The sequence below is a fragment of the Physeter macrocephalus genome, chromosome 11 (assembly GCF_002837175.3).
Source record: "Physeter macrocephalus isolate SW-GA chromosome 11, ASM283717v5, whole genome shotgun sequence".
NCBI lineage: Eukaryota > Metazoa > Chordata > Mammalia > Artiodactyla > Physeteridae > Physeter > Physeter macrocephalus.
In genome coordinates, this window is record NC_041224.1 from 65,894,248 (window position 1) to 65,921,662 (window position 27,415).

At 58.0% G+C, this 27,415-nt stretch overlaps 1 protein-coding gene across 4 annotated transcripts; it reads right to left on the bottom strand.

The window, feature by feature from the left end:
- Positions 1 to 44: 44 nt before the first annotated feature.
- SEMA7A (semaphorin 7A (JohnMiltonHagen blood group)) lies at positions 45 to 22,724 on the bottom strand. 4 transcript variants are annotated; one of them, XM_055088115.1, is made up of 14 exons: positions 22,514 to 22,724; positions 8,423 to 8,574; positions 7,865 to 7,906; positions 7,428 to 7,520; positions 7,189 to 7,213; positions 6,869 to 6,979; positions 6,081 to 6,220; positions 5,268 to 5,452; positions 4,274 to 4,382; positions 3,991 to 4,189; positions 2,004 to 2,131; positions 1,655 to 1,809; positions 1,394 to 1,455; positions 45 to 1,071 (listed from the first exon to the last, which is right to left on the bottom strand). In XM_055088115.1, exons 1-14 carry the CDS (start codon positions 22,680 to 22,682, stop codon positions 710 to 712), a joined length of 1,932 nt encoding a protein of 643 aa, XP_054944090.1. In that variant the 5' UTR covers positions 22,683 to 22,724; the 3' UTR covers positions 45 to 709. The 4 variants fall into 4 exon arrangements, with proteins under 4 accessions (XP_054944090.1, XP_023984631.1, XP_054944089.1 ...); XM_024128863.3 differs by having other exon boundaries at positions 7,129 to 7,213; XM_055088114.1 differs by lacking the exon at positions 7,189 to 7,213 and having other exon boundaries at positions 7,382 to 7,520.
- Between the last annotated feature and the right edge of the window lie 4,691 nt (positions 22,725 to 27,415).

Genomic DNA, 27,415 nt, shown 5'->3' on the forward strand with positions numbered 1-27,415 from the left:
ACCCATCCCTTCCCCAGCCCCTCCCTCCCCACCCCAACCCAGCACGCAGTTTTGGTATTTCATACAGATGCAGTCAGAAGTAGCTATACATGAAATAAGCCTAACATAAAAATAGAGCTTTTTCCGTCCTTCCGTCCGGAAAGCAAACATCCTTCAATAAACATGCAAGGCAGCTGCCTAGTGAGACCCAGGGCTGGTGAGGGGGCCACAGAGGGCAGCCCTGGGCCTGCGGGAACACTAGCCACCCCCAGCCATGGCAGGAGGGAGGATGAGGGGGCAATTTGGGTATAGAGAGTCCAGAAGGACTCAGGCTTCAGCCCAAAGGTCCAGAGATGGGGTCCCAACTCCCCTTTTTAAACCCCACTCTCTGGGCCACAGGCTCTTAGGCCAAGAGCATCATTGCATTTAGTCAGTTTGAGGAGCAGTTTTTGAAAAATAGTCTCCAAAAGATAAAGTCTTGGGTCGGCAAGGCCCCAGCTTCATAGTCGGAGCCTTCATTCTCTGGCCCACACCCCACCCCTGCCCCACCGGGGCCCAGCAGCCGCCTGCGGCTGGCCATCTCCAGGCCTGGCGTCCCCCGTCGGGTTATGCAGTCCCCCTGGAAGAAGTGGTGGGCAAGGAGCTCCCGGGCCCAGCCGGTTGTGGGTGTGAGACTTTTCTAGTGCCTTGGGGCTGCAGAAGCCCGCAGCATGCCCAGCCCCAGGAGGCCCTAATGGACCAGCAGGCCAAGAGTAAGCGTGGGCAGGACACCCAGCCAGAGGGAGGCAGCCAGGGCGCGGGCGCAGCCCAGCAGGTGCGAGGTCATGGCGCCGTCCTCGCGCAGTAGCTCCCAGTGCTGAGCCTCACGGAGGTAGGAGCCCTCCTGGGCCTCGCAGTAGTAGTGGCCGTACTGGAGGTCCGTGAGGTTCTCGATGAATAGGATGCAGTTGGGGCTCTGGTGGCCGGGCTCACAGCTCTGCTCCACACTGTTCTCGTGGCGCCACGAGTAGGTGGCGTGGTGGGACTCCATGGGGCAGCTCAGGTAGTAGCGAGAGTTCTGGGCCAGGGAAACCTTCTGCAGTGGGGCTTGTTCTGGGGAGGGATGGGGACATAGCCATGAGGAGGGGCTGAGGGCTCCCAGGGCAGGCTGTGTCCTCCCCCACTGATAGGCCTCCAAGGCCAAGGCTTCTAAATGAACGCGGGGAAACCAGCGCCCAGTCTCCTCTTGACTCTCCCCTGCTGCCCTCACCCCACTCCTCTCACAACCACCCCACACCGAGGGGGCTCCCTCCACAGGACTGTCCTGCCCCATCTGTCTGGAGCCCCCAGGACCAGACCAGGCCTCCCTCAGACAGGGCAATCGGGGCACGGTGGTACCACCCTAACGGGACGGGGGCAGGGCCAGGTCAGGTACCTGGCTTTGGGTTGGGACACCCCTTGTGTGGCTCGGCTGGATTGATGGACTGCAGCACTGGCCTGGAGTTGGAAGGAAGAGAGAGGCTAAGCAGACAGGAGGCCACAGGCCTGGCCCCTTCCCTGTCCTCCTCCCCACCCAGCATCAGCAGTGGTGTCCACCCAGAGGAGGGTCTGGCCAGAAGGGCCGTCTCCTGTAGCCCATCAACCCCCACTCCTGTGTTCGCTGTCTCCTAGCGACAAGGGATCCCAGCCAACATACTCTGGGGAGCTGTAGATGGAGACGCAGCGGTCCTGGTTCCAGCCACAGTAGGGGTCTCGGGCCATGAGGCAGCCGTGGCAGCCCCCACTGTAGACCTCACACAGGTCCAGGGGCACCTGGCTCACCTCCCACTGGGAGTTCACATACAGTTTCCGCTGGAAAGAGAAAAGGACTGAGTCAGGTCAGGGCCCCCATCCCAACTGAGTTCTAAGCCCCTAAGCTGTGGTCCAGCTGCCTGGCAGACCCTGGGGCCCAGAGACCCAGCAAGGGACATGCAAATCACACGCAGAGGAGCTCTGTCCTCACCTGGGCAGCCCCATAGGGCAGGGGTTGGGGAGGGGAGGCTCACCCGGTCAGCGTCCAGTGACATGGCCTGGATAGTGGCCGGACGGCGAAAGGGCTGGATCTCCAAGATGCTGAAGACAAGGCTGTGTTCCCGTTCCCCCGACTCCACCACCTTGTGGATGGTGCCCTTGTCTGTAGGTGAAAGGCAGAGGGTCAGCAGGCGGGAGTCCCACCACAGAGCCAGGCAGCCTCCCTCTGGGCTGAGCTGACCAGGAAAGATGCCGGTGGGGAGGGCTGGGAAGTCATGGCTCAGGCAAGGGTCATAGGACTGGGGTGGGATGGGGAGAGGACAGCATGACTGGGGAGGGTCTTAAGAGCCCAAAGGCATCGCAGGAAGTTTCCAAGGCTGGGCCAGGGAGGCCATCGCAGGAGGCCCTGGGCTCCCCAAGGCCGCAGGGGAGGCTGGAGCATGGAGAACAGAACCAGCAGTCTCACGTGCCCAAGCACTGCTAAGCCTCCAGCTACATGCATTAGCATTACTTCGTTTAATCCTCCACACCCCTGGGAGGTGGGTATTATCATCCCCACTTCGAAGATAAGGAAATGAGGCTCAGAAAGGCTAAGCAACTTGCTCAAGGTCACACAGCTGGTGACTGGAACCCAGAGGGGTCAGAACTCTACCCCTCAACTTCTTCTATAAACCCCTCTGCTTCCTGGACTCTTTGGGATTTGTTGTCTTTAAAATAAACTTTTTATTCTGAAATAATTTCAGATTTACAGAAAAGTTACAAAGATAGTACAAAGAGTTCCCGTATACCCTTCGCCCAGTTTCCCCTAATGTTTCCTCTTAGATAACTGTGATCGTTGTCACAGCTGAGCAGCTGTCACAGGTACATAATTATTAACTCGACTACAGACTTTACTGGGATTTCACGGGTTTTTCCACTAATTGTCCTTCATCTGTTCCAGGATCCAATCCAGGATTCCACATTGCATGTAGTCTTAGGGGATTTTTTAATTTTTATAAAATCTTAGATCTGAAAAGGACCTCAGGTTCAGCATAGGGGAACCCAAGGTCACACACTAGGCTGCCTGCCTCAGAGGCCAGTGCTCTCTCCATTCACACTTGTCGGGGACTAGTGGGCATCCTGACCCCTGGGGTCCTCCCAATCCCACCTCACGGGCTGTCCCAGTTTCTAGAATAGCCTACCTCCCTTTCGCTCCCTCCCAATTTCCCAGGGTATCACTTGCCCCAAAAAAGCAGTCAGATGATCAGATGATTGCCTGCCTAGGACCTTTCCTCTATGTGTCTGTGACCCCCCCTCTGCAGGCTCTGGGATGTGGCCCCTTGCTCCTCCGGCCCGACAAGCTCCCAGCCCAGTCACTACCTTCATACACACACTGCCCTTCACCTCCTCCACACGGCGTGGTGACAGCCTCCCATCGCTTCTCCCAGCCGTGAGAGCCTCCCATTCTCTGCAGAGAGCTCAGAAAGTTCTATTTCATATCTAGCCCCAATCCCTCCTGCTGCAGACTCCGGAATAGTATCTCTCTGCAAAGGCCCTGCCATCTGGAAGTCCTTCCTCACATCTCTCTAAATTCTTTGCATCCCACATCAAAAGTTTCCTCTCATCTGCATAATCCCAAAGACAGGGAGAGGGTCCAGTTTCCTCGCTCTGCCTGGCAGAGGCCCACAGGACACCCTGGACCAGGTCCTTCCTCCTGACTTCCCCATCTTTGCCTACCATCTTCAGGAGTCCGACAGCTGGACCAAAGCTATACCCAGCTTTGCTCAGACTTACATTTCTGCCTCTGAATCCTGGCACCTTCTAGCCTATGATGCCTTTCCCTCTCCCTTTTGCCCCACCTCCTCCGGGAAGCTCTCATTGCCTGACTCTTCCACAGCCACACATATTAACTCCTGACAGCTCTTAGTCACTCAATTCTCCCAACCAGATGTTAACTACATTATTCTTCATACCCATTTTTACAAAGCAGACCAGGGGCGAGGCGGGGGGGACGGGAGGGGTTGGTCCCGGGTAGCCCCTCACCTGTAGTTAGGTAAAGCACGTGGAAGGTCTCCCCACTGCTGGCGTGCATGCGGTGGACAACCACTTTCTGGTAGTGGTACTTAGAGTGGAACAGTGGCGTCTTCAGAGGCCCCACGGGCTCCACCCTCTGCACCACCTCAGGGTGACTGTCGGCCACCTGGAAGGTCTCTGTGGGTATCGGCTGCCGGTCTGGGAGGCACTGGGCAAGGAGAACAGGTCCAGATCAGTGGGGTGGCTGGGAGATGGGGTCGGGGCCTGGGCCATGGTGGGTGTCACCGCTCACCTTGCCAGGCCGTGGGTTGGGGAGGTCTGAGTGGTAGCCCTTGAGTGAGGAAGTGCGGAAGACCTTGTCAATGTCGCCGAGGGAGTACACGCAGATGGCAGAGTAGTTCCTGGGGGACACACAGGCCACCTCAGTGGGAGGCCCAGGACCCACCCACCTCCACTCACCCAGGCGAGCCCAGCACCAGATGGGGTACAACTGCAGCCTTCCGACCAAGCTCCCTGGCCTTTGAGCTCCATGAGGGCAGGGACTATCCTGGGGGCCAAGGCCAGTGCCTGAGCATTACCAAATACCACTGAAGGAAGGAGGGAGGGAGGGAAGTTCAACCTAATTTCTTTCTGTTGCAAATGTAAAACCACAACCTGTATTCTGTCACAGAATCACTGAGCTCAGAGGCCAACCCCAGGGCAGGAGAAATCCCAACATGTGCATCCTTGGAATGCTGATGCCCAAGGAGGCCAGACCTCCATCCCCTTCCCAGACTGCTGGGTCCATGCACACAGGAGCCCCAGAGCAGGGTCTTGGCTTCCCTACCCTGCCGCCCACCTCTCCCCACACACACCTGACACTTTTGCCTGCCTTGTTTTCAATCAATGAGAGTGATTAAGAGGTGTGAATTATCAGGCGCAGGCAGTGCCTGAGCGGGTGTGATAGCACCCGGCACCCAGCACCCCAGAGGCCGCAGCAGCCTTTTCCCGGGGCCCAGCACCCGCTCTGAGTACACAGCTGGCGGGCACACAGGCACAGGTGTAGCCATGAGCATGCATACGGCGCACGCGCACACACCCATGGGTACAGACTCACAAACACACCAGCACACACATCTCCCTGAGCACTGTGTCCGCCCACCCCAGGCCCAGCAACAGCCTTGTCCCTTGAGCTGGGGTCCCTGCTCTTGCCACATCAGCCATCCCTTGGGCAGGGCCCAAACCCTCTGATCCCCACTGGACACTTAACTAATGCCAGACCCAGCATCAGGACAAGGGCCACTCACCAGGGGTTGGAGAACACGCCATAGACCCTAGTGTCCCTCCACTGGCCATTAGGGTCGGGGAGCAGGAAGACGTCCTGCAGCCTGTTGAAGTTCTTGTTGCTGGTGGCGTCACTGCACACCAGCATGGCTTTCAGGAAGGTGTTCCACTTGGAGACCGACAGTGAACTCTCACCACCCTGGTCCCCCTGGAAGGGTGGAGGGGAGAGGAGGCCCCTCAGCACCTGCCTGGGCTGCCCCACACACCCGGGGCACCCGCTGCCGGGAATGCCAGCACCCAGGCTTCTGAGGAGGAAGGGAGGCCCTGAAAGGGGTCGTGGGACCTGTGAGGGGACGAGGCTGAGGTACCCCACCACTCAGGCCAGGTTCTTGGGCCAGGCTCCAGGAGGCAGTACTCTGGCTGGCACAGGGCTCACAGTGGGGACCTGCAGGGTGCGGGTACCAGGTCCCCACAGAGCACACCGGCTCAGACACACGTCTGCCCACTCTCACACGTTCACACTCACACACACGACACAGACCTGCACAAGCCAGCACCTCCACACAGGGGAAACGCACACACGTCAACGCACTCTCATTCTCACGCACACATTCAAGCACACTCTCCACGAATACACACATTTGCACGCTATCACACGTGCAGGTGAGCCCAACCATCTTTACCCATTCACAGGTGCAGGGACCCTCCTGTGCACGCACACTTCCTCCCACAGTCCCATACAGACGCGCTTGCACATTTGCACACGGGCAGTCACACACTCACTCACTCCTGTTTAGGCACAGACACACACTCTTGCCCACTCAGCACTTGCTCACCCTGCACAGCTGGGCCACTCGGGACACGTTGAGAGGGGCCTCGGGATTCTTGTCAGGGTTGTCCTCTCGGAAGAAGTAGTAGATCTTGTCATCGTAGGCCTGGTCTTGGTGCACAATGGTGGCCTTGATGAACTGCGGGTCTACCGGGGACAGAAGTGAAAGCGTGTGAGGCGGGGAGCCTCTCAGAGGACCCACCCACACCCTGCCCACCCCCTGAGTCTGCACAAACAAACCTGGGTCAAATCACACCTGGAATAAACTTCAGAAAAACAGGTCCAACACCCCAAGGGGCCTGAGACTCTGCACTCCCACCCCACACCTGTTTTGCCCTCTCTTACAAAGATGTCATTGGCCCAGGAGCAATGACTTCAGGCCTAGGGACTGCGGGGAGAGCCCTAGGGGCCCCTATGTCACTTCTGCCTAATCGGCAGAGCCCTAACGAGGAGGGAGTAGGTGTTGCCCCCACGTGAGCTCAGCAGAGGGATACGCTATGGCACCCGGGGACTCCACACTGGGTCTGGGCTTTCCTCTGATTTGTTCCCAGAGGGTGTTGGGCCCATCCTGCCTCCACATCTTTCTCTCTGCTGTTTCCCTGCTCCCTGCCAGGCCAACCTCCTCAGCTCTATCTACCCAGGGCTGTACCAAGCTCCCGCTCTCCCGACTGGCCTGTGGCCCTAGCGGCCCTAGGGGAGCCTCCCCATAAACATGAGGATCCCATCTGCTGCCCTGAGCATTCACACCGCCTCATTCAGCCCAGCCCAGCCCAGCCCAGCTGGAGCCTGACTCACTTTGCATGACAGTATCACTGGTGTACAGCTCAATCTCACCCCTGATACGGCGGAACCGAGGGATCTTTCCATTGTATTCCTGCTTCCGGATGGTGGAGTACACCTCAGAGCCTGGGCACAGTGGGAGGGGCACGGGTAAGGGCACACAGGCCCTGGAAGTCCCTCCCCGGGCCTGGGTCACCAGGCACAGAGCTGACCACCCTCCCCCTGCCCAGGGCAGCAGCCCTCTGGGAACCCTCCTGTGCCAGCCACAGCCCTACCGTCAAACAGAACCAGGGAGTTCTCATCCGGGCTGAAGGGGGCATAGCCTCTCCTCTCACCAAGCAACTCTGCAGTGTCATTCACCTGGGGGAGACCGAGGGGGTCAGACTGCCATGTGATCCCACGGTCACTGCCTCCCATGGGTGCCAGCTGCCCAGCCAGGGTCCCCATCCTCCCAGGAACTCTATACAAGGTGAGGCCAGCCTCAGAGTCCCCCCCACCTCCTTCCTACCATGGGAAGCAGAAGCCCACCAGACAAGGATGAGCTGACCAGGCACACGGGGAGGGGCCTTCTCACCAGGGTCCAGCAGCTGGGGCGCCGGGCATTGGTGCCGCAGACCAGCAGCCCCTCACCCTGCTTCTCCAGGAGCGTGACGTAGTTCTCGCAGTCCTGTTCGGGAGAAGGGGAAGGAGAGAGGTTGGTTGGTGGGAGGCCCTGGCAGGCCTAGCACTGGGACCCTCGGTCTTGGGGAAGAAGGCATCAGAAGTCTGAGCACAGAAGGCAGCCTCTGAGGAGGGCCCAGAGCAGGTGCAGCTGACTCTAACCCCTCCAAGAATAGAGGAAGGGCCTCAGGGAAGGAGTGTCTCCCCCTCAGACTGGGAACCCTGGGGCAGGGCTACTTCTCTCCTCCCGGACTGGGGCTCCCAAGACAGGGCCAGGCCTCCTTCCTCAGACTCTCAGGAACCTTTCCAAGGGGCCCAGCCTCCCCTCTGCACTCCCTCTCCCCCACTCACCTGCTTGTCCCGGCAGGACCCCTTCGTGGAGCCAATGTTCACCTGGGGGGAACAGGGGGAGCATCAGTCCACTCTGCCAGGGGCAAGATGCCCCCATAAGTGCTTTCCATGCATCCTCAGGATAGGCTCATTTGACAGATGAGCAACTAGGGCTCTGAGAGGAGGAGTGATTTACCCAACATCACACAGGCTGCTCAGCCTGATACCCGGAGCCAAAGCCCAGAGCTCATGAGCCAGCCCAGAGATCTCAGAAGACAGGGCCACGGGGTTCTGGAGCCCAGCTTCCTGCTAGGCCTCCGCAGTCAGCGCTACCCACCCAGCCAGGCGTGTTAGCTCCGCGCTTCTCTCCACACTGCCCCAACACCCACGCCAGTTGGGACCGCCCTCAGGGAGCCTCCCCCAGGGACCATTTATGGGATATAATAGGGGGTTGACCAGTTCTGGAAGAAATGCCAGTGCCCCCGGATTCCCCGAGGCGCCTCTGCAAGGCCAGAGGAGAGATAAGAAGATGGGGAGGGAGGAAGAGAAAAGGGGGCCGGGAGAAGGGTCCAGGCTCACTGTGCGCATGGAGGCGTTCCTGCCCTTGGAGAAGTCGAAGACATAGACCTTGCTGCGTCCACCCACCCACACGGAGGAGCTGCCCGGCTCGTGGAGAAGCACCGTGTGCGGCTCGGCCGGGCCAAAGTCCACATGGTCCCGCCCTGCATGGCCTAAGGAAGAAACAATAGGCAGAAACGTTGAGGTTGGACCCTGGGCTGGAAGATCCTGGCCCGCCCCCCATGCATACCGGCATCCCCCCAGCAACTAGTGCTTGGATTTGGCTAGGGCAGCATCTGAACTCAAGAGCCGTGAGCGAGAGAAGACAGGGGTCCTCTGGCAGGGTCCAGCAACCAGATGTCCTCACCCCAAAGCCATGACCCCTACCCTACAATATGTGTGACCTCAGAGTAGGAGCAGAATTTAGGGACCCCTGGGGAGAACAGACCCCCCCCACCACCACCACACACACACACACACACACACACACACACACACACACTCTGCTGCTCCTAAGGGGCTGGGCTTGGGCAGGAGGGACCAGGGCTCCCAACTCTGCTCTGAGGCTCTCTGCTATCTAGGACAGAGCAAGCAGCCACTTCCACCCCCTGCAGGTAGCAAGGCCTCTAAGAACCCCACATACAGTTCAGGTTCCCAGGAATCACTTTGCTCAGAACCCTATCCCCTCCTTCAGGAAGCCCTCTCTGACCCTTCCCAGCCCACTCCGTCCCCTTAGTGAGCAGGTCAGTATAGATCAAAGCTGGAAAGGAATCTTAATGTCCACTCCCTCCCATTTTACAGTTGGAAAAACAAAGGTCCAGAGAGGGACAGCCCAAGCTCACATGGTCAGTAGCAGGCCAGGAACCAGAACTCCTGCCCTCAAGCTGGACTCTGTACCCTGGTCTGCCCTGGCCTGGTTTCACGGAGATCCCAGCTCACCCCGGGGGGAAAGATCAGCGCTCCCTCCCCAGCAACTCCGGGACAGGGGGCCCTTCACAGAGCACAGCCCGGGCCTTTAAGTAGAAGGGCTGACCGGGACAATTTTGCCCAAAAAAGAATCTGTCTGCAGCCACTGCCTCCGGGGAGAAGATGTCTCATCTCCGGTGACATTGCTGAGGTTGTCCTGGTTGCAGGGCTAAATTACAGGAATGGGACAGCCTGTGGCTGTGCCCCCAGCAATCAGCCATCTTCCCACCTCGGACCAGCCTGGATCCTCAGCCTGACCACTGTTTACTCAGCTGCAGCAAACTCAGGGGCAGCCAACTTAGCAGTGACATCCCAGCAGGACACCCTCCAAGCCCAGAGAGAACAGAACTGCCATGTCCTTGAGTTTGCCCCCAATTCCCCTTGGTGCCACTTGAGCCATTCCTACTGATGCTGCATTCAGCAGGGACGAAGAGCACTACCCACCATGCGACCCCCACCTTCATTCCCTTTCCTTAAGATACATCCCCGCATGGCCAAGTCATCCCTGGAAGTGGGCTCTTCTTACTCTCCACCTCAGCTGTGGCCCAGCTCACTGTACAGCGGCAGAAACTGAGGGCCTTCAGGGATACTCTAGCCCAAGGTCACACTAGGAGGCAGGAGAGACTGGCTCATCCAGACTGAGTAATGGTTCTCAGGTGTGTTCAGGGAGATGCCAGCACCGCAGGCCACAGAGAAGTGCTGAGCTCACTGCCCTCGGGTTCACCTGGGTCTCCTCCGGTGCTCTGCAAATAGCCTGACAGCTTAGGATGTCAGGCCTCCCAGGACCCCAAGGCTGCACAAGGTGGGAGCTAAGAGCCCACTTCCTGCTGGGTAGTAGGGGTGTGGTGCTGGCCAAGGCTCGGGCAGGGCTGGCAGGTCTCAGGCCCCGGGCTCCCCCTCCCCACCAGCTGGGATAAAATTAGAGTGCTGGGGACAGACACAAGGCCTTCCTGACTCAGCTCCATGGCTCCAGCTCCCCTTTCACCGCAGCCTGAGCAGCGGCCACTGTCCCCACAGCCTAGCCCGGAATCTAGACAGTCTGTAGCCCCAGCTCCCCACCTACTCCCCCAGACAGCCAGGCGGCTGGGAAAATCTATATGTCTGTGTCTGAAGATGTTGGGCTGGGGCCTGAGATCTGAAGCCCTCCAGAGGCCACAGGGGAGGAGCCCCACAGCTCAGGTCATGCTGGCCACCTCCAAACAGTCACCTTGGTTCACATCAAGGCCACAACCCCAGGCCTCAGAAGAGGGGCCTGCACAGCCAATGCACAGCTCTAGTGGTGGAGAAAGGGGTACGTGAAGGGGCCCTGAGAGACCCCTTGTCTGGGGTCACAGGGCCGTCAAAGTGAGGAGGAGATGCAGTCCTGCCCTGGGAAGTCTAGTCTGATGGGAGAGACTCAGCCTGGCCCCGGAGAGCAAGGCCTGAGGGGGAGGCCCGGCCTTACCCTGGAATCCAGTTGGAGGGGTGAAACAGCCATACCAAAGCAAGCCTCCATACCACTCAAGCAAAACTGTTTTGGTACAGACCCCAGAGCTGCTCACAAAGTATTGCTGAGAACACAAAGGGAGGGTGAGAGCTGCCTGCTGCTGGATGCAGCGTGGGGGGCTGCCCAGCCAGGACAGTCCTGCACAGATATGCAAGTTTGAGCCCTGATCCCCTCAAATCCTGGCTGTGGCTGCCAGGGTCAGGATTTGGAGGGAGGAAGGGACTGCTCACCTTATTTTGCAGAAGAACAAACAGGAGCCCAGGAGCATTGCCTCCCTCAACCCCGAAGAACCCGCCCCTCCCGGCTCTGTGCCTGGTGATGTATATGGGGGAGATGGCACCAGCTCGGCCCCAGGACGAGGCCTTGGCCCGTTCTCTACCCCAGCCCCAGCCCGGCTCCCGTACTCCCGAGGCCCTCAAAGGGCCTGATTGTGCCGGGGAAGTGTCTGAGCGGCAGCAGCTCAATGAATACATGAAAGGAAGCTTTGTTCAGGTCACAGGAGCAGGGGGCTGGGGGCTCAGGGGCAGGAGGGCTGCCTGGAAGTGAAGGCAGAACCAAGCCTTCACAGCCAGGATCTGTGGCCCCTTGGCACCAAGAGGGGAGGTGGTGGCATTCAAGGCTCCACCCACGCAGAGGCTGAGCAAGGCTGGGGCTGCTCCTAAAGAGGCCCAGCCAAGGGAGCAAGTGCCGCATCCCTAAATGCGTCTTTTTGCTTCCTTAGGAATCCAAAAGGATGGGGAAGGCGGACCAAAGCTAGATGGGTCAGAAACAGGCAGGAAGAGAATTCCGGGCAGTGGAAACAGCCTGAGCAACAGTGGGGAAGCTGGGGAAGCTGACCGTATGGTGGGTACAGAGACCTAATGAGAGTAGAATCAGGAAGGTGGGCTGAAGCCCCGAGTGTGATGGGGGAAGGGAGCTGCAGCGGCCCAAGGATACATCAACCCACTGCCTGTCAGTCTGCGGAGCTGCCCTCTCCTATCTATGAGCAGCGCCAGGATCCAGAAAGCCCCCTCTCCTCCAGCATCACCCCCCAGGTCCCCCTGCCTGACCAGCCCCCTCTGCTTCCCATCCTGGATGTCTAAAACGAGCACCGTCTGGCACCGTGTCTCCCCCCTCACTCCCCGGCCTGACGCATTAGTGGCTGACTAAGTGGGAGCTAAAAGCTCCCAGAATAACCAGGGGTTCAGGCAGGGGAGGGGGCTAGGGACACAAGGGGTTGGCATGGCCCCAGGGGCGGGCCAGGCACAAGCCTCCACCCCACCCCCATGTGATTCTGAGCCAATCCTGGCTCCTTCTGGACCAAGAAAGGGCACAATCAGGCTGCCCCATACCTAGCTAGACTCCATGGCCCCCGAAGCCCCCACCTTCCTCACAGTGGCAGGACCAACTAGGCCCAGCCCCAGCTCCGCCAGAAATGAGGGTCAAGAAGATGGTTGGGTGTGAGGGGCTGTCCTCCCCTATCAGAGGCCCCCAGCCAGGCCATCCATGGGGCTCTGATCCTGTTGGAACGAATCAGACCTTCCTCTCGTGCCCCCCACTCTCCCAGCACAATCCCAGCAACCGACTGGCTGGGACAAGTGTGAACTTCTGTGGAGTGGGTTTTCCTAAAGCAGGCCTGCCTGGTGGAGCACCGTTCCTCCTCATTCACTCTGGGTGCTGTCCCCATCTGGCCCCCGCCAACCCCATATCCTCAATACTTGTGAAAGAGGGCTGCTCAGGGGGAGGGTGGAGTGGTGGCTAGGATGGGGGGCAGCGTCGTTATCTGTGAAGGGAGCAACAAGGGACGGGCCCCACAGTCTGGTCTGGGCAGGGACAGCCTTCCAAGCTGACCCAGTGACCTGACAGGCCTTGAATGCTAACCTCAAGGAGCCCTTTGAGAGCGGGCAGTGAGGCAGGCTCTGAGAAGGGCAGGAATGTGGCACCCAGCAGGGAGTGCCTGAGTCAGGCAGCCAGGGAGGCCTGGGCGTGGGGCAGGAGCCAGGCCAGCCTCGGACTGGAGGCCCAACCACATCAGGCAGGAGTCTCTTCCCACAGTCGTGCCCCACCTGAATCACCAGTCCCCCCTCACACCCTTGCCAGAGGAAGAAGAGGGAAGGCCCGTGCGGGGCCCCAGGAATTAGCCTGCAGCCTCTGCCACCCTTTGGAACCCCACAGGTCAAGGTGGAAGGGAAGGGAATAGTCACTAAGCTGAGGGAGGCATGGAGGCCAGAGAGACCATGCCACTGGCCCAAGGCACAGAACAAGGGAGACAGGGGAGTTCCCTGGTAGCCTGGTGGTTAGGATTCCAGGCTTTCACTGCCGTGGCCCGGGTTCACTCCCTGGTCCGGGAACTGAGATCCTGCAAGCTACACGGTGCAGCCAAAAAAAAAAAAGAACAAGGGGGGCTTCCCTGGTGGCGCAGTGGTTGAGAGTCCGCCTGCCAATGCAGGGGACATGGGTTCATGGTTCATGCCCCGGTCCGGGAAGATCCCACATGCCGCGGAGCGGCTGGGCCCATGAGCCATGGCCGCTGAGCCTGCGTGCCGGGAGCCTGTGCTCTGTAACGGGAGAGGCCACAACAGTGAGAGGTCCGCGTACCGCAAAAAAAAAAAAAAAAAAAAAAAGAACAAGGAAGACAGAAGCAGAGCGAGGCAGCAGCTCAGGGTTTCTGGTGGCCATCACCTGGCTCCAGACAAGGACCACAGCCGGGACTTCCTTGAGAGCCTCTTGATCTTCAAAAAGCTGTACGTCACTTTCTACTTCCCTGTGTCATCTCCTGCTCTCCACCCTACGCTCTCTTGCAGGCCAGGGGATAAGTCACTGACCTGATAACTGAAGGGAATCAACCACCCACCAATCTTCCAGGTAGGACTCTGATCTCCAGGGGCCTTTAGCAATCAAAGCCTTAAACTCAAAGGAATGACTAACTGTGGAACTCTGCATGTGTCAGATCGGTGGACGGAAACCTTTCACTGGAGGGGGAGGGGGGGCAAAGGAACAAATGTTTCATCAATGTTGCCTCTCCCGGTATGGCCAGGCATGAGGGCACGAGCAGCCACTCCTCATATCCAGAAGCCCAGTTTCCGGGGTGGCACGGGCCCGTGCTAAGGAAGGGCTGTGCTTGCTGTTGGGGTGCTGGCGACACTCAGCAGGGCAAGGTTCCAGACACAGCTGCCTGACGGGTAGAGCCGGTGTGCTGGGGCAGGTGGTGGGTCCTTGAGGCAGTACTTAGCTCATGGGGGTGTGGGAGGTGTGTCTCTCTTTATCAGCCATGGGAACAGTGAGCTGTGTGCTGGGCTGAGGGGGAGCATCTTCCTGCCCACCAAGGTCAGCCGTGGGTGGGAGGGGAGCATATCTCAGGTGTGGGCTCAGCCCTGGTTCTAAAAAGCTTTGTGCTCCCTCTCTCAGCCAAGTTGGCTGGTTGGCTGTGACTGTGACCAAGAGTTGGGCCTTCCTGAGTTTAGCTTCCTCCTCTGTGGACTGGAGGCGCTAAGGTCTAGGTTTTATGACCCACCATGACTCCTGGAACAAAACAATCAGGGTTAAGTTCGGGGGCGTTTGGGGAAAGCGTGGGGTTGTGAGTACTGGATAAATCAGAGATGGCTTCCTAGAGATGGAGGCAGCAGAAGAAACCATATCCTCATCTGCTTCCACCAACTAGCTCACCAAATCCCCCAACCACCCTGTAAAGAAGGCAGGACAGCATCTGCATGCCCATTTTATAGACAGGAAAACTAAGGGCCTTCCACGCCAGCAAGGGCTGTGTGCTCTCTGCGCTGCGCCACTGTACTCAAAGGACCAGAAGGCTTGGCTGGTGGGGAGATCAGATGGGGCAAAGGCTTGTGGGTAAGAAGCAGTGTGGAGAGACAGCTGAGTGTGTCCTGGGGGCGGGCCCGAGCCAAAACAGATTCCAGGGGCTCAGGGAGGGAAGGCTGGCACAGAGGCCCAGCCAGAGGGGGGAGGAGGCTCCAAGCCCAGGGAAGGCAGGAGGCCACGTCCGGATTCTGCCCATTCTTCAGCTCAGCAGGTTCCAAAAGCCCTAGAGTGAGGCTGAAGTCAGCTGGTGGATCCTTCAAAGGAAAGCATGAGCAGAGGTTCAGGGCCTGCCCTTGGGTCCAGAGCCAGGGCAGGAGTCAGGGAGAGGGCAGAGGAGGGCTAAACCACCCCAAGTAGAAGGATGCAGGCAGGACAGGAAGACTGTTGAGAAATGGAAGGTTCCTTAGCTCAGCCTTAGCCTGGGCCAGTGGGGAAGGAGGGAGGGGTCAGAGAGCAAGGGCAGTCAGCCAACATAGGCGGTTAGGGAGAGCTAGCAGGGGCCGGGCTGCCAGGGCTGCATTTCATCAGAAATCAGAGATGCCAAAGGAGGAGGATGATACTGACAATGATGATATCCCCACCCCTACCCCGACCTAACCGTTCCATAGCATTTACTGTGTGCCGGGCACCTCTCTGAGTGTCAGGTGTATTAACTCATTCAATCATCACTGAACTCTTATAAGGTGGCTTCTCTTATTATGCCCATTTTACAGATGAGGGCAGCCAGACACAGAGAAGTTGAGTAACTTGCCCAAGATCACACAGCTAAGTGGTGGTGTGGAGGTTGACACTCAGGCAGACTGACTCTGGAATCTGTGTTTATAACACTGTGCTCCATAGATGAGCCCTTGGAAGCTTCTAGGCCAGCCTCTCCCATACAAATGAGGAGACTGAGGCCCAGAGAGGGTGGAGCCTGGTCAGAGGCTGCTTGGCCAATGAATGCCTGACCTTCATCCACGATGCCCTAAAGACAGTGTGTGTAAGTAAGCGTGGGTGTGCAGGCCTGAGGCGTGGAGGGGACTAGGGATCTGGGGGTGTAGTGCGGCACTGAGTGCTGACCAGCGTACAAGTATCCCATGGTCTCTGCCCAGAATAGAAGTGCTGTGCAATCTGGAACAGGCTATAGAGAAGGGAGGATGTGCTGAGACCCTTCCTTACTATCCAACCAGCCAGGTTCCCACCCAACCTGCACTGGCAAAAAACACTCGCTTCTACCCGCCCTGGCTCCTCGGCTTAAGAAGCCACCATGGGTCCCAACTGCCTGTCCCAGCAAGGCCCGACTCCTCTACCTGGCAGTCAAGGCCCACCCTTCTCTGCTCATCTCTGCCATGGCCGAGTCCCGCTTCTACCCTTTTGCTTGTGCTTTCCCTTCCCCTGACTGCCCTTTGCCCTTCTCTCTAGGCACGTGGTCTTACCGGTCCTTGAAGATCTAGCCTCAATCCCCCTGGCTTCACGAAGTGTTCCAGACTGCTCCAGCCCTCACAGCTCCGTCCTCCCTCTGACCTTGTGCTATACACCATCTGGCACACACTATCTTCTCTCAGATCACACTGTTTTGGTGGAATTTCACCTGGATTGTGGGATCCTGAAGGTGAAGGCCAGCCCTCCTCCTACTCCATGGTCCCTGGGCCAAGCCACGGCCAGGACTGGGCAAGTGGGGGCAGCTCAGAGCATAGGGAGGAGCAGGACTGGGGTAGGCCAAACCCCAGTGTCAGATGCGGAGACACCTTAGAACAGGTTCCTGGGCCACTGTTAGGGTGTCGAGCTTACCACAGTGACCTTCCTCCCTCACTAGGCTGGCCCAGAGCCCTGGGCCCAGAAGACAAAGAACACAAGTAGCAATCTGTGCCCCGTTCTGCCCCACCCCACGTCCCTGCCTCTCTCTCTAGCCTGGCTCTTCCCCCTCCCCAGGAAGTCTTCCCCGGTGGCACCACCCCACACTGACCCTTCCTGCTCTCACTTCCTGTCACAGTGCTTGGCTGCACAAAGTTCCTGACCTCCCCACGTGCCCTCTCTTGTCACAGGCGGCAGGCTCACCTCTCCAGGCACCAGCATGCCCCCCAAGGGAAAACCCAGGGCTTCTCCTCTTCCCTCCCCCAGAGGAGCGGAACACAGACCTAGGCACGGGGCAGGGACTGGCTGCCCTCCATCGTGAGGGCTGCCCCCAGGGGTGTGCTGGCTCAGAGCCCCAGCCCCTGACTGGAAGAAGTGGGTGCAGGAGGCACGACAGCATCAGCCTAATCCCAGGCTGCTATGACGGTTAAAACCAGATTAGCCCAGGCCATGACACAGATCAACCTGCCCCCGAGACCTGAGGCCCAGCTGCCCCCAGAGTGCATGGAGCTGACCCAAATCTAAGGTCCTGAAGGGAGGACGGTCATGGCTGCTGGGGCTCCTGGGAGCAGACAGCACTGGGGCAGGGAGAGTCTGGACTCACCTGAACTGGCTGAGGAGGAAATGGGCTCAGAGAGCCATAAGCCTGGGGACAGAGCATGAAGACAGACAGACAAGTGGAGGGAGGCCGAAAGCTAAGGCCAAGGCGGGCTCAGGCAGAAGACAGAGCCTGGTCCCAGCTCTGCCCGTCTCACTGGGTGATGCTGGCCTAGTCCCTGTCATCTCAGAGCTCAGTTTCCCCATCTGTGGAATGTTGGCCCAGCTGATCTCTGACATTTGTTTTCTGACATCAGGCTGTGTGAGTTAGAGTCATCCAACACGGTTCCTTAGAGGAAGTGAGATAGCACTGGCAGAAAGGAGGAAGAGGGTGAGTTGGGTACACGGAGGGATGAACGGCAGGGCAACAACCTGCAGGGCAATGGCCTTGAGGCAGGAAAGCATGGGGAGCTGGGGAATGGTGGGGGAAGAACTGGAGATCAGCTGGGCTGTGTGCTCCAGCTGGAATGCTCAGCACAGTGACCCAGAGGGATGCAAGGGCATCGAGGAGACCAGGCACAGTCCTGAAGACACAGCAGGGCCCAGGCCAAGGTGGGGGTGGGGGTGGAACAAGAGGCTTGGAGGCTGACTAGACCATAGGGGGCAAGAAAGAGATGGATCAAACAGTCCCTCACTGCCTGGGCTGGCTAGGGAAGGGAGAAGTCCATATTCTCTGATGGGAGTGCCAAACAAGGGGCCACAGTCCCTGCTCTAGGAGGACCCCTTCCTCCCCACTACTACTCCCCCCCACCCCCGCAAGAGAGGAAGCTTCCAGGGCATCCAGACCTTGCCAAAAAAGGAAACCAAGAAAAGGGGAAGCTTTCTGGCCCCAGAGCTGTCAACCAGAGCAGGGGAAGCATGGTCAGTCTCTTGTGACATAGTTAGACAGCCCTGCAGTGGCTGAAATGGTACTGGGGGTGGAGGGTAGGACATCAGGTGAGAGCTGAGCTGTCAACTCCAGGGCCACCCACTCCTACCACTGCCGTCTGTAGGCTGCTGCGCCCCACCCCCTAGGCTGAGCCTCAGCTTCCCACCTGCACATTAGGGGCCCTGGCCTGGCCCTCTTCCAAGAAGAGTGTCCAGCTCTCCCTGCTTCTCCCAAGTGCCCAGCCTGGGTAGTGATCCACCCCTGCTGAGGTGAAGGTTCCTGGGAGGGGAAGCTAGGCAGAGGAAGGCCATCTGCCCCTCCCACACCGGCAGGGCCCGGCTGATGCTGGGGGAGCTCCTCACCCCATGGAGAGTCTCTGCTGAGGACTGGGCCTCCTCACCTGGAGAACTCCTGTGGTCAGGAGTCAGGCAGAAAGCCCTGGTGTCCCTGGACCCAGCCCCAGATTTCCATCAGGGAGCTGTGACACTGGAGAAGTCTTCCCTGCCTGCCATGGTCTTTACTTCCTACTGCTGGGCTGGCTGTGGAAGGTCAGGTGGCATAGCTCAGATATCCCTTCCTGCATGAAACCCTCCTGGAGCCCCCAGGCCCAGGCTGACTCAATGTCTCCCTCTTGGGGACCCCCACACAGTTCCTTTCCTCTCCTTGGTCTTAGTTGCAAGTTCTGGGGTCTGAAATCCTGTCACACCAGGGTACTTCCTCCTGTCCCTCCCCTCCCCAAGCTGGCTCCTATTCCTCTTGCCATCCTGACTTATCACCTCTTCCAGGAAGCCTTCTCTGACTGTGCAGACTGGGTTAGGTACCTCCTCGACCCCCACAGCTGCCTCTGTTAGAGGCCCTGACACATTTCATTGTAACTGCAGGTTGACCTGCCTGTCTCCCCATCTACACGGAGAAGCCTATGGACACATCTAGTTTCTCAGCCCTGGTTCCCCAAGCCCAGGACCAGCACAAGGTTGGCCCCAGCAAATGATAAATGTCAAAAATGCTGAATTACTATGCCCACCCTTGAGGTCACAATCCAAATGAGCTATTTCCTCCAGCTGATCATCAGCCTTCGCTTATGAGAGAAAAAGAAAGGAAAGAACACGAGACTAAAGGATTTCCCCGACTTCCCAGGTTTCAATTTCTCCTCACTGCTAGGGTTTGAACAGACCACTGCAGCCTCCACCTACTCCAGAGACGCAAGGGATTAGTGCTCTGATAAGTATAAGCTCCTCCCTATACCTGCTTTGGAAACTTGAGGAAACTGAGGCTCAGGAAAAAGGCAAGCACTTGTCCAGAGTCACACAGAAAATCAGCAGAGCTGGGTCCAGAACCAGGTTTCCAACTTCCCATCTCTTTCCTCCACACCGTGGTCATCTTGGGCCTGGGCCAGCATCTACCTCACCCCAGCCTGCTCTTAGAATCTTCACTATTCAGGACAGAGGGGCCACAGAGCTTGGCAGGAAACTCCTGGTGACATCACCAAGCATCTCTCCCATCTCTCCCAGCTTAGCAAACCCCCCTTCCTCCTGGGAATTGCTCCCCCACCCCGCCACCCTGTTCTGCAGGGGGAGTTCACCTTGAAGGTCATGAATACATCTAAGTTCCCAAGAGGACAAGGATTTCCACTGGAAATGGTGATGCTTGGAGAGCCCCAGCTGTGATCTCATCCCCTAGAGGAGGTGACAACAACCCCCTGCCCTGGGGAGCGGCCCCATATGGCTCACCCAGCAGCCACCAAGTCAACAATAACATCCTGTTGTTTAACTGGACAAGGGTGAGGCCAGAACCAGCTGGATAAGTGGAGACTGGGCTCTGTTTCTTGCTGTGGACAAGCTGGTTCACCTCAGACCTTGGAGGTCAGGGCTTTCCTGGGCTTCTCCATCTCCTCTAACCAGGGATGGAATGGGAGAGGGGTATACAGCTTACACAAGCATGCCAACCTCCTGCCCTTACCTGCAAACCACCCACCTCCAGTCCCTGCTGCAGGGAGGTCAGGCCCACAAAGTCACATCCTTGACTGACCCATGTGTCAGTGACAGCCCTTGGGGGACAACCTCCAGAGCCCTGGCAAGCTCTGAGGGTCAGAAACAGGTACAGAGCTCAAGGGTACCTGGCAGGTCAGTACTAGCACATCCTTCTCTCTGTCCAGAGCTGCTCTGGGCCAGGCCTTCATCAGGCTAGAGAAGCATCAACCTCCCTGAGAAGGGCAGGCTGGGACCCTCCCAGAACTCCCTTATCTAATCTTTCCCTAGAACTTATAGGTCCAAGCAGCAGAAAATAAATGATGGAGAAGATCCCTCCATACCCATTCCAGTCCCCACACCTGTCCTGTCTTATAACTAAAAGCCCTGTCTAGGCCTCATGGAGAAGCAGCTCCAGAACCACCATTATCCTTGATCTAGTCATTCCTGGAGGCCACCATCTGCATCCCCTCAACCCACTGGTATACAGGGACCTAGGCCTACAGCAAGGGTCCTCCTCTCACCCTACTCCTTCGTTTGCCCCGCCCAAGCCCATTCCTGTCCGACTGCCATGTGTCACTCCACAGGAACTAGGAAGCAGCTGTCAGCTAGGCATACCATTACCAGCTGGTGGTCCTGGGGGACAGGTGGATGGCAGGGTCTGTCTGGACAGTGGGGTGCCTGGCACTGGTGAAGAAGACCACAGACGGCCCTTGGACAAGATAGGTGAGGGGATGGCAGACCCCAGTGGGGGTCAATAGTGCATTACCAAGCAGAAGGCATGGCCAGTGTGGCTACAATAGTGAACTGTGTGCAGGGGAGAGAGCACTTTGGAAAGTGGGTAAGAAGACAGAAAGCAGTTTTAAATAGCCTCAGGGTGGGGACTAAGTGCCCGAGATGGGGAGGCAGCATTAGGTGCTAAGAGGTGGGTGTGCATTAAGTATGTGTGTGGAAGGGTATCTGGGAAGACGGGGGATGTGGACAAGCAGAGCCAAATGCAAAGGTTTGGCGCAGAGGGAGATTCCAGAACACTCAGATGTGGCCATTCATCCGCTTCAGAGTGCACAAATGCGGTGCTGTCCAAGACAGCTAAGGGGACTGAGGCAAGGCAAAGATGCTGGGAAGGCAGAGGAAGCTCACACAGGAGCTAATATGACTGAGGGGTGTGTAGGTGTCCACCATGAGTAGATAGATGACCAGAGGCCCAGATGCCCTGCTCCACTTCCACCAGGAATACCTCTGGCTGGGTAGCAGAGCTGGCCCCCAGAGTACCCTTTTCATGGCCGAAAAATTGCCTAAATCTTGCTCCACTTCCTAACCCAGAACAAGCACTGGTCCTGTGCCAGATCAGAGCCCCCTGACTACACTGTGAGCTCACACAATGCAGAGTGACCTTGGGCAAGTCACATCCCCTCCACTGCAGCCGCAGTTCGGACCACTCGCTTTTTGAGCGGTTTTTTTTTTTTTTTTTTTTTTTTTTTTTTCTTCTCTCTCTGCTAAGAATACCTGCCCCAGATAATGCTCAGGCTCTGGCAATCCCTGCAAACCGCCTCAGGCATCAAAGGGCTCCCGGAGGGGCCAGATCCCCCCACCCCCCACTGCAAGGCCACCACCACCACAGGGGGGCCCAGCGCCGCCAAATTTGGGGACAGAGCCCAGTCAGCCTGGAGGTGGGGAAGCATATGTGTGCATTGCAGGGGAGGGGAGCTCAGCCCCTCGCGACAGAAAAACCTCAAAACCCACCCAGCCGGCTTTCTGACCCATCGTACAGTGGTCTAAACTGAGGCGCCCCCGGGGGAGACTCCGGTCCCCCAAGTTCACATAACCACCAGGGCCTGAAAGCTGCAGGTCTTCCCCAGATCCTCTGCCTGGGGGTCCCAATGGCCGCGCCCCACCCAACGGGCACTGCCCCCCACGCTGGCGCCGATTCCTGGTGACAACTGCCACGTGCGGACAAGGAGGGAGCGGCCGGTCCCGGCACTGCAGAGGCAGCGCCCCGGTGCCTGAAGCCTCCGCACCGCACCACGTCCCGGCTCACCACTGGGTGCCCACCCCCTTTACCCGGCCTGCGCTCGGGGCCGGGGCGGGGGCGGGGGGCAGGCAGCGGGGTCTTTGTTCCCGCAGCCGGAACGCGGCGGCGGCGGCGGCAAAGGGTCCGCGCCCCCCTTGCCGGCCCAGCCTGCGCCCCGCGCGACAGCGGAGCCCGCAGCTCAGGAAGAGAGGAGCTGGGTGGGAGTCCCGGCGGGAGAAAGGATCCCGCACAGAGGCCCCGCCGCTGGAGGACCAGGAGCGCCTCGGGGCCGAGGGAGGGGCCCTCTCCCTCCCCCCTGCGCCCGGGCGCTGCGGCTCCCGGCTGCGGGCGGACTTGGAGTGACTTAGCCGGGTCTCCAGCCCCCGCGGCTCTCTCGCCGCAGCGTTACAGCCCGCTCCAGCGTAGCAGCGCGCACATTCACACACTCACCCAAACCCACACGCTACCCGCGGGGACAGCCCAGGACCCGCAGAGCCGCGCGCACGCACTCCCTCCAGTGCCGCACACTCCGCACCCGCGCCGCGCCGCATCGGATCCTGCGCCCCGCCGCTCGCGCGGCGCCACCTACCTTTCCAGACAGCGGAGATGCGGGGTCCGTTCCTCGGGTGGCCTTGGGAGGCGGCGGCCGTCCAGAGCAGCAGCAGCAGCCGCAACGGGAGCCCGGACCGAACCAGCGGACTGGGAACGCGGGCGCGCGGGGCGCCGAGGGAGGCGCATCCGGGCGGAGGCGGTGTCATCCCGAGGCCCGGGAGCGACAGCGGAGAGCAGCAGAGACTGAGCCAGCGCCCGACAGCAGGCAGAATCAAGCGCGAGGAGGCGGAGTCAAACGCCTGACCCCACCCCGCCCCTCCCCCGCCCCTCTCCCGCCCCTCGCAGCCTTTCTCGCCTCCCGGCTGGCCAAGGGGGGCGCAGTGACCGCCGCCCGGGGAACATTCACCACCTCTTCCTGGGCAACTCCACGGGGAGAACCCGGGTGGGCGGGAAGCAAGGCAGACTTGTGGTCTTCTGTGATCGGCTCCAGGTCCTGTCCCCTCTCAGGGCCTTAGATTCACTCCCCCCACCCCATAAAGGGATTGACCTAGAAGTCAGGGAGGACCTCTCCTGAGGGCACAACCTCGCTAATGGCCAGTTAAGTGTTTGGACCCTGAAGGCTGTAGTGCTCAGAGGATGGACTGGCCTGAGTGGATAACAGCTCCTCTGAGCCTATAAGCAGGAGCAAGATGCTTTTCCCTAAGGGTAGGGGGGTTCAGGCATAGGGTCAATAACCTGTGGGGAGCACTCAGAGCCCCATCCTTGCTCTGCTGTGAGAACACGGAATTTCCATCTTGGCCTGGCTCCCTCCCCTCCTTTCTCCTCCCTTCCCCAGCCAGCAGCAGCCTTCTGGGCTGCCTCCCCCCCAGCCAGCTGGTGTATGCTCAGAAAATCCAAACTCATTTCCATGTGAGTGGAGGGGGATATAATTAAGAAGGCCCCTTCCCCAAGTAGAAAGAGAGGAGAGCATCCTGCATGCCCAGGACTCACTGTTGGGGAGGCAGAATCAGACCAGCTTTAAGGGATCTCTGCCCACAAGATGCATAGGGCTCAGCTGTGCAGGCAACCTGATGACCTGGTGGTGACCCCCGCCAGGGTCCGGCCCAGTCCCTCTGCAGTCATCTGAACAGCCCCAGGAAGCTCTGCCGTCAGCTCATCTTATCAGAGCCACGTGTTTGCCCTTTGTAAAGGAGTCTCCTCTCCCTCAAACCAGAGGGGTTCCAGACCCTCCTCCATCTCTGTTTCGGCCCAAGGTAACCATGGATGGGAAATCCACTTATCCAGTGCTTACTGGATGTCTATCCCCAGGTGGACTGCACGGAGAGAAGACAGGTTGAGGAGGAAGGAGCAGAGGTGCATTGGGGCCTCCAAGACACACACACCTAGCTGGACTCGATTCACATACTGCAGACACCACCAAAGACAGGTAACAGGCTGCCCTGGCCCCAGCCCCAGCTCCAGCCCTCTGCCCAGCTCCACAGCCAAGAAAAGGTCATCACTGGGAAGTTCTGCCTTACCATTCCATATTTTGTTTCCAACTATCCCCTCTTTCTTCCCTAAGTGCTCCTAAGATACCCCAACAGGCCAAAAGGTGAAATCAGGATGCCTCCAGAGATAGTGCAGGACTAGGCTCCTGGCCTGCTGGGTAGGGCCAACAGCTTCATGATGCCCAGAGGTACACTGCCACAAAGAGAGGGAGGCTGTGGACAGTCGAACGGCCCCTCCCCAGTCCTATACCCAAGCCTGTGGCCCTGAAGCCAGCAGCACATCCTGGACCAGGCTGGCCTCCAAGACTGACACTGTTTCCAGCCCAGGGCCTCATCTGCTGAACTTTATGACCCCCAGTGTCCGCCCTCTCTGCAAAGGTAAGCAAATTAAGAAATTGCCTGCCCTGCCTTTAAGAACTGAGAATTCAGAATTGATGATAACACTGCCCATGTGTACAGCAACTCACAACACAGAACCCACTTCCACCTACATTCTCCCTGCCAGTCCTACATTCTCTCCCTTAATGAGCGAGAGAGCACAGCCCTATATTAGAGAAGGAAACTGAGGCACAGGGAGTGAGAGAGATCTCCCCAAGCTCAGCTGATGGAGCCAAGATGGGAACCTGGGTTTTCTGACTCCAATAGCAATAGATAATGCTGAGGTTACTATGTGCCGTGAACGTTTCATAGCTTCATTTTAATTCATTTCATTCTTGCAAGCTTAAGAGGTAGGTGCTATTATTTGGCTCCTTTTGCAAACACGGAAACCAAGGTACAGAGAGGGGATGAGATGTGCCCAAGGTCACACAGCTCATTAGTGAAGGGCTGGGATTGACGCCCAGGCAGTCTCTCTGGGGCCCACACCCTTATTTTCTATATCATAATGCTCTCAATGCATCACACCCTTCCGCTACTGCCTCCTGTGTGTGGCTGGATCCAAACGATCCTCAGAAAGACCCAGACAGGGGCCCAGGTTACCAGGTGCTGAACAGAAGGGCAGGTCAGGGGCTGGGTTCAGCCTCCCAAGAATCAGGGCAGCAGATGGAAACTGGGGCAGGTGCCAGGGAATTTTTTTCCAGGCTGGGGTGGGGGTGAGGGTGTAGTGCTGAAAACTGTCCCACCTCATGTTACAGAGAGGCCCTCTGGCTGGGCTCCTCCATGCTCATCTCAGCACCTGCTTCACCCCAATGGACACCCCGAGCCAGCCAATCTAAGGGCAAAGGGCCAGCGCCAGATGGCAGTCCACTCCTGGTTGGCTACAGGCAGCCAGGGGAGGTGAGAAGCGAGCCCATGAAAGTGATTTGGGACAGTAACTCTATAGTGGAAGAGTGCAGCTAGAGTAAGGGCATGAAGGAGAACGGGTACCCAGGGTGGGGAGAGCACAGGGCCAGTGTTTGGCGTGGACTTGCCTGCCTCAGGTAGCACGGGGAAATCAAACCAGAATGGTGTAGGTGGTGACAGGAGCCTGCCTTCTTCACTGGGGCCCAAGGCTGGCTTTGGGGCCTGAACCAAGGACAGGGACAAAATCCACACTCACAGTCAATGATGGGAAATGGATCAGCAGAGGAAGCAACAGATGTGGATGCTGACAGGTCTGAGGGGGAGGCACACTCCTGCCTTCCCCTTTCCTGCCACTCCACATGGGGGGAATAGGGGGAGGAGGCTGTGAGAAAGAAATGATGTGGGGGCTTCTATCTAGGAGAAACCTACCTTGTAGAGGTCTTCCCTGTGGGCAGTGGAGGCACAGCCAAATCCAAGAAGCCCCTTGGGAAGTCAGAGAAATGGACGCACATAGACCTGAGGTCCCAAAGCCGCAAGAGGCCCTGGAAGCCTTCCCCAGCCTTCCAAGTAAGGCCTTTTAGGGCCATACTCAGAGCATTCCTCACACTCCAGGCTTCCTCTGACCCCTCCTCAGCCTTGATCCCATGGCTACACCTGGTCTTCAAAGGAGTGACCCACCCCTAACAAGAGGCCTGTGGGAGGTATAAGGAGCCCAAGCCCACGACAGCCGCTTCATGAAGCCTCAGAGCTTGGTGCCCACCCAGGACCTGCAGCTACTAACAGCCAACTCTTCCTGTCCCCCCATCACCACCACCACCCATTGCAGGGGCAGAGAGACCAGGGTGATCTGTCTACAGGCCAGTTGTAGACAGCTCCAGCCCTGGGGGCCATGGGAAAGTACACTCAGTATGACAGACAGCTGATTTTTCAAGAGAAGCTAAAAATGAGTTTTTGTTGAAACTCCCAATTTTAAAATATTTGCAAATAATTCAAAATTAAGATATTGATGATCATGTAGGCCACATCTGCGAATTCCAACTTACTGTGTGCTCATGGTGTGTAGGCCCCTGACTATCTCACAGGCACAGGCATGGTGATAATAGCCTCAGCTACCACTGGACTTGGCCCAACTCTTGGAAGACCATGTCAGGGCTCAGGGCTAGACCAAGCGAGGCACGCAGAGGAAACCTCCTCGGCTCATACAGACGCTAATACCACATCTCACCCTTCCCTCAGTGGTCTGCCCACCCCTAAACCTCTGACAGGATGTCCTCTCAAGTGCCTGCCCCTCCCCTCCTACCCAAGGCTGCCTCTTCCTTCTAGGCCAGCTCAGAGCCACCCTAAATGAAGAACTTCTCAGAATTGCCACCACCTTTCTTAGCTCTGAGGGTCAATACTTCCCAGCAGCATCCCATTCCTGGATCTCTGTTCTCTGTCCTAGTCATTTTAGATGCATTTTTATTTGACTGGCCCTACCCTAAACTGCTAAGATCGGAGTCTGGCCAGCCAAGTTGAGAGACAAAAAGTAAAAATCCGCAGGGGGATATTCAGTGATGAACAGGAGACTGGCAGAGGAGAGAACTTTTCTCCTTCTGTCAGGGCACTCAGCTCACTCCAAAACATGGTAAGTCCTCCCATGGCTTCCAAGGGCAGCCCTGCATCCTTAGCCCCCAAACTCTGCCCATATGGCACTGGGCTTGTGGCAGGAGTGCCACCTGGTGGCCACTTAAGAACAGAGTCTTAGCAGAGACCAAGTGTGTAGGTAACTCAGTTGACCCTTGAACAACATGGGTTTGAACTGCGTGGGTCCATTTACACGTGGATTTTTTTTTAATAGAAACTACAGTGCTACACAGTCCTATGCCCGATCAGTTGAGTCCTCGTATGCAGAACAGCAGTTTCCAAAGGCAGACTGTAAGTTATACGTGGATTTTCGACTGCACAGAGGGTCAGCACCACTAACCCCGCTTGTTCAAGGGTCAACTATATATACTCCCAAGCCTTTCTGGAGACAAACTCCTCCCTCCACTCTACCCTACTCCCTTTCCTGCCCGCCCCCCTCAAAATCCATCTCTGAGCCTCCATTCTCAGTGCCCAAGGCCTGAGGCAGAGCAGGATCTTGTGGGAGTCATGCGGAACCCATCAAGACTAACAGAGTCTCCTGACCAGCG